This window comes from Prosopis cineraria, unplaced genomic scaffold, assembly GCF_029017545.1.
Source record: "Prosopis cineraria cultivar Desert tree isolate PC_DT_omini unplaced genomic scaffold, ASM2901754v1 PC11, whole genome shotgun sequence".
Classification (NCBI taxonomy): Eukaryota; Viridiplantae; Streptophyta; class Magnoliopsida; order Fabales; family Fabaceae; genus Prosopis; species Prosopis cineraria.
In genome coordinates, this window is record NW_026555342.1 from 43,069,515 (window position 1) to 43,082,476 (window position 12,962).

The window sequence follows — 12,962 nt, forward strand, 5'->3', positions numbered from 1 at the left end:
CCGGTTGGACTCACTCCATTGTTTATGAAAGGCTATTTCAGAAGCACTGGACTCGAAAGAGAGATCCGCAAGCTTGGGCTCTCTCAGAGCTAAATCTTTCTCAGAAATGGTCAGATACATATTGAGGGACTCTTTCCAATCGTCATAGTTAGTCCCATTGAGAGCCTTCACAAAGGATAGTTACGTAAAAGCAGAAACTAAAATTACAAAATAAAAAATAGGAAATATTAATTATGCGTGCACAACATAATTATAAAATAAAATTTCTCAACAAGCGATTATCAATTAGAAAACTATAATCATGCACCAAGAAGGCTCATATACCATGAAAAAGTGAGCTCATACAAAAGTTCATACAAAATAATGCATTAAACATTTCCACACCTATAGGGTACAACAAATATTTAACACATTAAAGGAGTGCTATTAGCCTATCCTCAAAGTCAACCATCAAAATCACATTAATAATGTCACACCTATGGGGTATGTCCATTATCAATGCTACAAGATCCTAAGCATCATCAATAATTTATAAAGTCACAAATTTTATGACTTTAGGACAAAACAAAATAATTTTAAAAGTCCTTAGGGTCTTTTGGGAATTAAAGAACAAATTTAGGACTTAAGTGAACTTTTGAAAGGTAATCAGGGGCAAATAAGTAATTCTGGAAGAGATTTGGGTAAAAAATTATAATTTTAGAAGTTAAGGGGACCACAGTATAATTTTAAGAAATTTATTGGGGTCACGGAGGGAATTCCATAAATTTTGGGCTAAAGGAGGTAATTCTATCCTAGGGTCAAAATGTAATTAACAGAAACCCCTCTTTTTTTTTAAGACCTGGGCCCAAACAAAATTTGGGCCCAGAACCCGTGGAACCGGATCCCTGACCCTGTACTTGGGTCTTTTCTGCCGCGCGTGGGGACGACTGGACGAGGAAGAAGGGGGAAGGAAGATCGCCAGTGCAGACAAAGGAAAAGAGGAGGAAGATCGCCGGCGATCTGGAGAAGGTGCGCAGTGGCGAAGGAGGAAACCTCAGACGACGCACCGGCAGCTTCTTTTCTGAAGACCTGACAGCAGAAGCATGACCTGGAGCAGGGCGAGCAGCGGCGAAAAACGGAGCTGCAGACGACGCACCAGCAACTCCGTTTTCGGTGATCATGTCCAACGTTATTGGAGTCCTTCTCCGGCGATAGAAACATACAGTGAACAGGGAGATGACACCGAGAAGGAGAATTTTTTTTAAAATAAATATAATAAGATTTAAAACAAAGTTTTCATATTTAAATCTCATTTCCTGAAGAATATGGATCATAAGGAAATATATCAACATGAGATGAATCTCTATCAACATATCAATATATACGTAAGAAGAATTGAGATATATAAATTTAAATTCGTGTTAAATCTTATCATCTCAATTCATATTTATAAAATATGATAGAATAAAGTAATTCATGCGTACCTGAAGAATCTATGAGTGCTAGAGAAATCTCGATTACCTCAAGTATAGGCAGGTACACAACCCACAGGTCCCCAGAGTCTTTAAAGAGTTCAGAAATAATGGAAGTAGAAGAAAATAATGAGTCGTGTGCTTGCGGTTATCGACTGATCGACTTATATAAATCAGATATGTAACCACCTTATTAAATAATTAAATAATTATATTATCTATTATCTCTAACTTAGTCAATTAAGAGATAGGAAATAACTGACGGCTACTAGGTTGTGGGTTGGGCCTCTACCCATTGGACTCACCTGTGTGGTCCACCTATCACGGTCCACACAAGATCATAAAGACCAATCTATTGGGCTTATTAATTAATGCTAATTCATAAATAATATTCCAACAACAATCACAATTCAAAGGCCAATAAAATTACTACGAAGGGCACACACAATTGAATGGAAACCGCTGGGAAGGGGATTGATAAGGGTCCAAGTCAGCATAACAGATCTATAATCACTTATCAACGCAGAAAGAGGAGGAAAATAACAAAATCTGATGCTGCTATACAGATAATGAGGGATTTATCTGATTTAAATTAATTCTTTGATGTTATTTTAATTAATTATTGTTTTGTTTTGCTGTGAGTAGCTGAATAATAGGACCTTAACTTCATTAGTGAGGTACCCACTTGTTAGTCAGTTATTTTCTGATTTTTAGATTAATATTCTGCATTATTTGATTTGTTTAATTGTAATTTATGGTTATAAATATTCTCGCTTCTATAACAGCAAGATATGACTGAGTGATAAACCTTGCTTTCCCTTGGAGATTCTCCTATTTGGCTGTTAAATTCATAGGAGTGAGATTCTTGCTCTATTTAATTTAATAAATTCTACCTTTGCTTCATATTTGTCTTAATCTTCTACCAGGGACTGCGTCTTATCTTATTTTGATTCTTATTTTGATTCTTAACTTCAGTTGCCTCTTCAAGAGTCTCTCAAGGAGGCTAGTGGAGATTGGTGTTTTTAGCGTTACAAGTTAGAAACGATCAACATTTCCTGGTGGGTTCTTGTACAACTTTATTCAATCATTTGTAGATCCCAGAACAAAAATCAACAAATCAAATCAAAGTGAAAGGAACAAGGGACAATTAAAAAAAAAGTGTAAGGAACAAGATGAGGGGACGAATCTGAGCATGACTGCACGAGTAGGAAGGTAAGCAAAAGATTCAATTAATGAGGAGCTTGACCAGAAGAGTTGAGCTAAGGGGAGATCGAGAGATTCGCAACTTTGAGCAGAGCTGAGGCAAGTAGATCGAGAAGAGTGACGGTCGGAGTGGAGAGCCCTTGCTAAACGACTCTGGGTTTCCTTAGCGAGCAAAATATGTAGTGGAGACTGGAGAGCCTAATGAGCGAGTGAGATGCAAGACGAAAGTGAGCACCAAGCAACAAGAAGCGAGAACAGAGAAGTTCAGCGAGTGACTGTTTGGACTAAGGAACTGTACGATAGAGCAATCGAGTTTGTTCCCTCTATCTTTTTTAAAAAAATAATAATAATAAGCGGGCTAAGCTATGTGTTGAGCCCGTTAACCCATATTCCTAGTTCTATTTGTTTGATCATAGTCAAACTAATAAGTTGTTGGACCAATACCTCTACAAGTTCAAGTACTAGTCGTCTTGTTCCGTTTATACTTCCCAATTTATTTGTTCTCTGGCCAAAATAACAAATTCTAACTGTTCAAAAATCCCAACTTCGACCCTTTTTTATTGGAAATCTTTGAACTGCTTGATGAAACAGCAGGACCATTGTTGACTTGAGTCATTTTGTAAATTCATTGGCATTTAAAAACAAGAACCGCATTACTCCCCACATATATATTGTCGTCTTCTGCTTTTTTCTAGCACCTCAGTATGCACAACTTCCTCAGTATCGTCTCCTCAGGCTCCATCAAATCCTTACCTAAGAAAAATGTATGATCTTCAAGATGCTGGGAGGATTATTTCTTGGATCATTTAACCTGAGAATAACTCTGAACAATTGAAGATCAATAACTAAAATCGGATTTTTTTTCCGTTAAAAAAAAAAAACAAACATCAATGCTTAAACAACGCAAAAATACGTTCTGGATGATTTCACAATTTTTTCCCCCCTTTAATGAACTTTCAAAATAATTCTTGTATACTGTCAAGTGTCAAGTGTCAAAAGTTACCGATAATACAGTCACTGGATTATAGGTATCGACGGTCAACTACTTTCCCATTACATCTGCCCTGGACTGCTAAATACAGAGCAAAGAAAACAAGCAAATCACAAAGAGAGACTCCACGACTGGAATAGTAGCATTTTAGTTTTGGGAAACAAAGACTCTTGGGCATTTTCACATAATTGCAGGGTCTTTAGGAGCAAGTTGATTATGGCCGTTTTAACATATTCATGAGAATTCACAACCAACAACAAAAGAATAAAGAGAGAAAAAATTTCAAGGCAAGCAACAAAACCAATGTGAGGAACTTTACCTCTGGGCTTAGGTCTTGTTTCATAAATTTTGCATGGTTTCATGTCAAAATAATTGATAAGATTACTTCTCATCAACCAGGCTGCAGCCAGTTTTCTTGAAAACACGCATGCCAGTCATCTGGTTCCTAACTCGCTCAACCTCCTCCCACTTCTCAACTTCAGCAAAAATGTTAGATAACAAGACATAATCTGCATCTGTTAGATTCTCTAATTTGGCAAGTTGTTGGAAGGCTATCTCAGCCAACTCCACATTACCCTGTCTCCCACAAGCAGACAACAACATTCTCCATAAAAAAGCTCTACTATCAGAAGGAGCAATCATGATCGTCTGATAGGCCTCATCTAAAGAACCCCATCTGCTTAAAAGATCAACCACGCAACCATAATGCTTAACATCAGGCAGAATTTTGTATTCATTTATCATACGATCAAAATACCATTTTGCTTTATCTATCAAGCCCTTATGACTACAAGCAATCAGAATACCAATGAATGTCACCCTATTAGGACTAACTTTACTAAGCCTCTGTTCCATTTCAGAAAACAATCGTAGTGCTTCCTCACAATAACCATGTACAGCCAAACCAACAATCATAGCATTCCAACAACTTACAGGTTTTATCTTCATGCCATAAAATATTTCCCAAGCTGAACTCAAGTTACCACATTTAGCATACATATCCAGAAGGGCATTACCTAAATAGCCTTCAATCCTATACTCCCACAATGTCAACGTCTGGTGTATTTTTCTACCTATTTCCAGCGCACCTGTTTCAGCACAGGCACCCAAGACTGATATAAGTGTTACTTCTGTTGGCTTTACCTCAGCTTTCTGCATCTCAGAGAAGAGCGTAAATGCTCCTGCAAAATCTTTAATAGAAACACAACCTGCAATCATTGAATTCCAAGATACTGCATTCCTCTCAGGCATAAGATGGAACACCTTTCCTGCAGCCTCAATGTTGCCTATCCTAATATATCTTGCAATTAAAGTGTTCCAAGAAACAACATTTTTGCCTGGCATAGACTTTAGAAGATAATCAGCTGACTCATAATCGTCAATGCGATTATATGCTGATATCATAATATTCCAAGATACCAAACTCCTATTTGACATTTCATCAAACAAAAGGCGAGCAATTGGCAAAAGTCCACATTGACTATACATCGAAAGCAATGAGTTTTGAATACAAAGATCCTCCCCAAATCCCAATTTGAGAGCAGTGCAGTGAACCTCAGCACCCTTAAAAGCAATAGTATCCCCGCCAAACTTGCCACATTGTTCTGCAACCTTGTGAGCTCTAGAGCACGCCTTCAGGGCAAAATTGTAGGTAAAATGATCAGCATATACAGGCAAGATTTGCATATGATTGTAAATATAAAGAGCCTGAACGGGGAAGGCACTGTTAGCAAAAGCTCGAATCATAGTGTTACAAATAAAACAATCCTCCATGGAAGTGTCATTGAAAACAGCTTGAGCGTGGAAGAGGTTACCCGTGGGAGACAGGGCTGAAAATGAGATTATCTTCGAAAGAAAACGAAGGTGAGCAAGGAGCCCTGCTTTGATTATAATTGCTTGGGCTTGTTCCAGTTCCTTCATGCAGGAGAGCCGGTGAAGCAAGAAGGCTATGTGTGAAGAGATGCATCTGAGCCTGGGCAATGGCATCATCCATGAGAGAGAGAAATGCACAAGGTAGGATCCCAAATAGAATGACCAGATTTTGACAGAACTAGATCTTCTGAAAGTTTTGTCCCTGAACTTCTTCAACTCAAACCAATAAATTCATAAATTACTAAGATTGAGCCACATCAGTAACTGGAATAGCTAATATAAGTGCAACGATGGGTTGGACTTTGGAGGAAGATCCAGGAGGCCTCAGGCAAGGATTACACACTATAATTTGTTAAATAAGTTCAATAATGTCCTAATTTCCTGCATCCAATCGCCTATTATTCCCTCTAATTAATCCTTCAATTTGCTGCTCAATTAATGGCTAACCAGAACATTAAAATGGCCTCATCAATATGCCAAACCTGAACCAATAAGCAGCAATGCAATACCATGAATGATGAAACATCAATAGCAGACAGCCACAGTTTCACCAAGAAAATAGAATGAACCAGAAATCAATCGTAGAGATCGCCCAGAGATGGAGGAGATGGTGTCGACAAAGATGAATAATGGGAGAGGGTATTTTGGTCAGGAAATTTTTAATCCCATCATGCAAATTGCTATAGTCAGGGCATTTTGGTTGTCTTGTTAAAATTAATTATGAATTTTAAACTTTTTTTGTATATATCAAAATCAATCAAGGTCCGCTGAAGCAAATTTATAACCAAAGAAGACCAAAAGAATTTGAACTATCACTGCAAGACCGGGGGACTAAAACGAAAATAAGTTTGAGTGTAAAATGACCATAATGCCCCTGCTTTTTTGACCCAAAAAAAAAATACCCCTATTGTCATTGGTGTAATGAACTCCATCATTAACCACATTTGACTCTACTAACTAATAACCCTAACTTTAAGGATCAACCATTGCATTAATATTTGTTAATGACAATAGTAAAGGTCAACCTTGAAAATTGGGATCCCAAAGATATTTGAAGGATAGAAATAGTATTTTTTAGAAATCAAAGTATTTACATGGAAGCATGGAGTGCAAACTTAGCATAGAGAAAGGAATTATGGAAAGGGCAAATTATTCATTTTAGGAAGAATTGAGCCAATTTGCCATGGCCAACTGTGAGTTGACATGCTTGTCGCAGCTTATGGCATGATCGCCGCGGCACAAGGCACAAAGATCAACTCACCACAGCCCATGACTCTACTCGTCACAACCAACACGCCCACACACACTCGCCACAATCACCATCATTGTTCATTGCGATGAATCATGCGTTGTCAGCCCAGAGAATAACATGTAGAATTTGACTTCAAATCCATATAATTAATCACTCGAACCTTCAATTAAGACATCCAAGAGTTCAAACGTAAGCAATTTAAATATCTAACTATTGGCACTAATTGTAACTCAATTCCAACACCAAATGAGGATCATGGAACCCTTAGTGCCCAAACAACATTTATGCCTCATGCACAAAAGCAAATGTCTCCTCTCATAACCACTCTCAATCACATATCATAGGCTAAATAAAACATGCATAATTACTCATATCATAATTGATAAATAAACCACCCAAGTATCAAACTAAATTCATCACACATTTGCACCTCAGCCAAAACTTAAGGCCCACCAAAAAATGTCCAAGCCAACATTTAGGCTCATATGCAATGATTCATAATTCACATATATAAAGTATGCATAAATCTTAGTATTGGCAAAACATAATTCCAATTACGCATAAATCGAAACTAGAGACCTTACAAGTAAATCTCTAGTTCTTCAACGTCGATGCCTCCCCTTTTTTCCTTTGGCCTTATCATCACCTAGAAAAACATTGAGTAACGAGAGTGAAATTAAACAATCTCAGTAACCAAGAATATAGCATTAACACAGGGACTAAAATTATAATTCTATTTTTTTTTTAAGACATAGCATTGACATGTATTTCCATTAATAATAATCAACATAGGGACTAAAATTATAACAATATAATTATGCCAATATATTCAACAACAATTCAAAAATAAGAACTTGCTAACATTTCTTTTGGGACATTATCCACTTACTAGAGACATTCTCAAATATATAATTTACTCCTAATTAACCACTTTTGTGATATGGTCCGCGCCTTAATCCCCTAATGCCCAAAGGAACATTTTTATTATCTCCTTTATGCATTTTATAAATCCAAAATCTCCAATCCAAACAAATTTAGAAAATTAGAAAAGAGTGTCAACATCTATCTTTCACAAATAAGAAACCATGTTGAGTTTAATAAATCCAAACACATATACAATTAATATTCAAATTTTCCAAGTCTTCCTATAGAAAATAAACAGCTTCTAATATGATTTAATCAATGCTATCACTCATGTATATTCAATCTTCATAAACTTCCCTCCTCAAGTATCTTATCAAACACTTTGTACAAACTCAAAAACTAACATAAGAACATACAAATTTGGTCCTTGAATTAATAACCACATATCTTTATTCAAGACTTTCTAACTTCATTTCCAACTTTGCATTATTAGGAACAACTACCTACTCTGACAATTTACTCCACAGAACACATTTTGCACATTTATTTGCTACTATAACTAACATACTCCTATTAAACATTTCATCAAACACTTTGTGTGCACTCAAAATCAAACCATAAAACAATCAAGTCATTCTTTAGTTATCTGTCCCAACAATTTACCAATCTTACATAACTGAATTCATCATGCTTTTCAAATTCAACTCTTTAATAAAAATCAATTTAAATCCTAGAAAAACATCTAAATCAATTTCCTTTCTACATTAACCAAAGTACTTAAAGTATCATCATTTAACTAAAATGTCTATGAGCTTACAAGTTTTCATTTTAAGTTTATGCGAACAAAATCTGTGCCTACCTAAATCAATTTCCTTGCACGCACAGCAACTGATTTATGAGGAAAGAAATAGAATTTCAGCAGCTACCCAAATCACAAAATTCACACAAAACTAAAGTAAAGGGAGAGAAATTGAAGCTTTAGACTAATAAAGAAGTAATGAAGAAAATGAATTGAAGGATTTAAACTTTCCCTGTCACACACAGAACAGCACCCACGAAGAAAAGAAAGGAAAAGAAAGGAAGAATGTGAAGAAGGACCTGTGACACGAAACAGAGGACAAGAAGACGAGCTTGCCAGTCACAACAGAACCTCCAACAGCGGCGAACCTAGATCCTCATGACACCACTCACCGGCGACGGGAAGAGGAGAACCGCAGGAAGGTGAAGGTCCGAAACAGCTCCAGTCGTGCGCTCTCTCATCCCCTGCTTGCAAACAGACACACAAAAACGAGGAGAAGGTCCGCCAGCACCGCCGCCTACAACAGCGGCTGCCAAGAAAAATCGCTCGCCCACCCTCTCACTCACACCGGCTACGGAAGAGACGAAGAATCGTAGAGCAGGGTTTCGTTCATCTTTTTTTTTTTTTTTTTTTTTTTTAGCTTTCCCTTTCCCTTTTCTGGTATGGGCGCGGGAATTTTCTTCAGGGGCGTTTTAGTAATTTTATAGTGCTAAATCAAAATAAAAAGCTTTTCTATGGCACAGGAGGGATTCGAACTCAGAACAAATACTTCCACCAAGCCACCAGTTTTTTTTTTTTTACTTTATCTACTACAAAATTATATATAAGAAACATATAACCGAATTATATTATCATAAATTTTTGTAATAATAAAATTATTTTCATGTCATTACATTATCTCTCTTCTTGTTTTTTTAAACTATTACATGCCCCATTTTTTTTAATTATTGATTTATTTGATCAATTAATGTATTATTATTATATTTTTGTTGTTTTTGTTTTTATCTTAACAATTCCTAAATTTTTTGGCCATTACACCAAGATTCTACAAGTATTAGCTCATTTATCAATAAGTATTCATTCAAATTTTAATAGCAATTTATTTAAAATTAACAACAATCTATTCAAGCTTGAACAAGATAAAAAATTGATAGGATGGACATAATTATGCAAGTTTTAGTTCTTCACTAACAATTATCCATTTGGATTTTACATAACTCAATTGAAATTAATAACAATTCATTTGGCCTTTAACAAGTTAGAAAAAATGACACCATAAGACTAATGGATTGTGTTCACCTTACATAAACATAAGCTATTTAAGTTTTGATAACAATACATTCATACTTTAACAAGATAGAAAATTGATAGCACAGCTCTAATGGAACAAATTAATTGTTAATCACGAATAAGTTGTTACCAAAATTAAAATGACTTTTTATTTATGTAGGGTGAACACCTATTCAATTAGATATATGCTGTTATTTTTTCTAACTTGCTAAAGCCCTGATTGGATTGGTGTTAATTTTGAATAGGTTGTTGTCAAAACTTAAATAGACACTTGTTAATAAAGGACTAACACTTACACAATTAAGCATATCCTATCTTTTTTCTAACTTATTAAAACTTGAATAAATTATTGTTAATTTTAAATAAATTGGTATCAAAACCACACGCAAGCACGCGCACACGCACACGCACGCACGCACACACGCACACACAAAAAAACAAAATCATATTTTAAGGTTGTTAATTAACATTTTTAATCACTTAAGTTAATCATATTTTAAGGTTGTTAATTGACATTTTTAATCATGGATAACTTCAAAATCAAGCTAAGGTGAAAGTTGAATCGAATTGGCTTTGTGTAACATGAGGCAAAGTGATAAAATGCTCACCATGCCATATGTTGCATGTGCTAAATATGCCATAACATATGACATAGATTCAGCATAGAGAACCCAAAAAACATCAGAAGAATAGAGTGGAATATTTGAAAAACAAAGAGCTCGAAGGAGGAAGCTAGAGGCTTTGTTAGGGCTTTGATTTGGGCAAGGTTATAGGCTTATTGGACTCCAATTATTTAAGTAAGTTTTCTAACAATCTTCTCTACCTATTCACCTTGGTTTTGATAGATTTTAAAGGGTGGCTAGGTTTTGAGTTGAAGTGAAATTATACTCAAACCTTAGGTCTTGTATGTACTTGCGGGAGTATGATTTAAGTTGTTTTGTGTTAATTAAATGGTTCTCTATATTTGTGTTTTTGGATGGAAGAAGATGGATGAACCTTAAGTTGGTTTTGAACTTTTAAAGTTATGTGAGTTGAAATTAAGCACAAATCAATCTTATATTAGCTAAATTAAAATAAGGTGAGGTTATACAAGCTTGACTAGCTATATAGTAGAGATTTGGATTGTTGAGTACACTACTACCAAAAAAAAAAAAAACCCTAAATCTTCAATGATTCTTCTAGATGATGAAATTTTACTTGAGCTTCATATTCTCTTGATTTTGGTTCTGTTGTTGCTCAAATCTAATTCTAGTTTTTGTTATAATTTTAAATTTAGCTCATTGACTCTAATTAGATTGAATGAATTAATTTAATGTCATTTATTTCATTAAGAATCAAGTTACTTTCATTTACATTTTTCATTGAATTTGTGCACCTCAAATATTTGAGTTTATGCTTTAATGGTTATTACTAACTGAATTCAAATTCCTCTTGAGTCTTGCTTGATATTTTCAATTCATTCAACTTCCATTAGGTCTTAATAAAGAGTTAATTGTCTAAATTTAATTGTTCTCAACAAGGCAAAAATTCAATGTAATTTATTTAATCAAAGTTTGACAATTATTTAAGGATTATGTGCCTTGGTCTAAGCCATATTTACTTAGTCCTAATAGTCATTAGGTTTTTAATTTTGTCAATTGAGTGACATAGAAACCAAGCTCATGGAATTAATGACTCTATGATAGTGGAATGAATTTAAAATTTGAAGAATTCACCCATTTGTTTATTTGAATTAATTTTACTTCAATGCATTTTCATTGAAAATTTATAAAACCAAAAAATATTTTTTTCTTCTTAATTTTTGTTAAACCAAATTTTGATTTTAAGTTGTGAACGGTTTATGAACTAAAATTATTTGCTTCGCTTGCTCACTTGAAATAAGAATGACTTAAGATGCACTCCACTGCATTTTAAATTTTTTTTTAAAAAAAAAACTCTACACGACTTAGGACTTTTTAGTCAATCAACTCTGAGTACTTTCTCCCGTAGGATTTGAAACACTGTGACCTTGAAAGAAGAAGCCACAGCAAATGTAGAAGCTGACCAGCCAAAACCAAATGATGATGACATGAAGCATAGAAACCAACACAATCGAATTAAAAAGGTAACCAATATAAAAATATATATAACTGAAATATGAAAATAACACTTGAAAACTAACGAAGTCAAACCTGAAAGCAAAAACAAAAAACAAAAAATGAAAAAAAAAATTAGACTAGAAAAAAATAGAATGAACAAAAATTAAGACCTAAAGCAAAACAAAAATATCACAAGAGAACTCAAACTACAATAATCCATAACATGATATTAATATAATCATCCAGGATGAATATAATCATCCATGTTCAAAAGACACTCATCCAGTCATTCATAAACTCAAAATAAAAACTAAGAGTAATAGTAGAACATTGGTCTTCCATTTTTTATACCAAAAACAAAAAATATGTCTACACAGTGAAGCAAAAGAAAGCCAGATACATATATATCACAAATCCTTAACAAAATTTTCAGATCGAAGACCAAATGACCAAATATCCACTAGCAAAGCCACAAACCTTCAGAACAAATTTTGAAGAGCAAATTTTCAGAAAACCAAAAACCTATATCACAAGAAACAAACAGAACGAAGAGCCAAAAAAATAATTTCAACAGCAAAGCATCACCAGCCAAAACAAAAAACAAATGTCCACTAGTAGAAGAAGAACAAGATATGAAAAAAAAAAAAAATTCAACAGCCAAAGAAGCAGAACAACACATGCTTCTCTTAATCAAGATGAGCAAGCAGAAGAACAGCACATTCATTGCAAGGGGAAGAAGAATAAAAGTAACTGGGAGTAGCCACAAAACACGAGCGAGGGCAAGCAGAAGAGGCGAGGCGACACTGCATTTTCGATACCCAAAAATTGACAGAGACGAAGACGACGAGTCTTCGATGCCCATGAACAAGAAATAGCGATGAACTGGAGTGAAGTGGAGAAGGAGACCGGCTAATGGTGTTGTTGAGACCTTGTCCTTCTCAGGTTTGGCGGAGGCAGACGGCGACTAGTAGAGATGAGACGAAAATGAGAGCAATTCAAATGGGGTACAGAGATATCAGGGGCAAGTAAGGAAGGGGCACACAAAATGGGTGGATAAAATGATAAATAAATAAATAAATAAAAATAAAATGACACTACATTAGCATGCTCATATATTTTATTTTCTTTATTTTTTATTTTATTCATCTCATGTCAAGTTGGG

General features: G+C 34.9%; 1 protein-coding gene across 5 annotated transcripts; it reads right to left on the bottom strand.

The window, feature by feature from the left end:
- Positions 1-3,107: 3,107 nt before the first annotated feature.
- Positions 3,108-9,059, bottom strand: LOC129285933 (pentatricopeptide repeat-containing protein At5g15300-like). Of its 5 annotated transcripts, none has more exons than XM_054921919.1 (4): positions 8,732-9,059; positions 7,354-7,415; positions 3,965-5,617; positions 3,108-3,477 (listed from the first exon to the last, which is right to left on the bottom strand). In XM_054921919.1, exons 2-3 carry the CDS (start codon positions 7,410-7,412, stop codon positions 4,027-4,029), a joined length of 1,650 nt encoding a protein of 549 aa, XP_054777894.1. In that variant the 5' UTR covers positions 7,413-7,415; positions 8,732-9,059; the 3' UTR covers positions 3,108-3,477; positions 3,965-4,026. The 5 variants fall into 5 exon arrangements, with proteins under 5 accessions (XP_054777894.1, XP_054777893.1, XP_054777892.1 ...); XM_054921918.1 differs by having other exon boundaries at positions 3,108-3,465; positions 3,965-5,719; XM_054921917.1 differs by having other exon boundaries at positions 3,965-5,719.
- Between the last annotated feature and the right edge of the window lie 3,903 nt (positions 9,060-12,962).

Bases quoted from the DNA above. Each gene is read 5' to 3' on its own strand.
- LOC129285933 (XM_054921918.1), bottom strand. From the start codon at position 7,412: ATGATAAGGCCAAAGGAAAAAAGGGGAGGCATCGACGTTGAAGAACTA. The intron at 5,720-7,353 runs GTAAGGTCTCTA...GAAGAAGTTCAG, and splicing joins GAAGAACTAGAGATTTACTT to GGACAAAACTTTCAGAAGAT.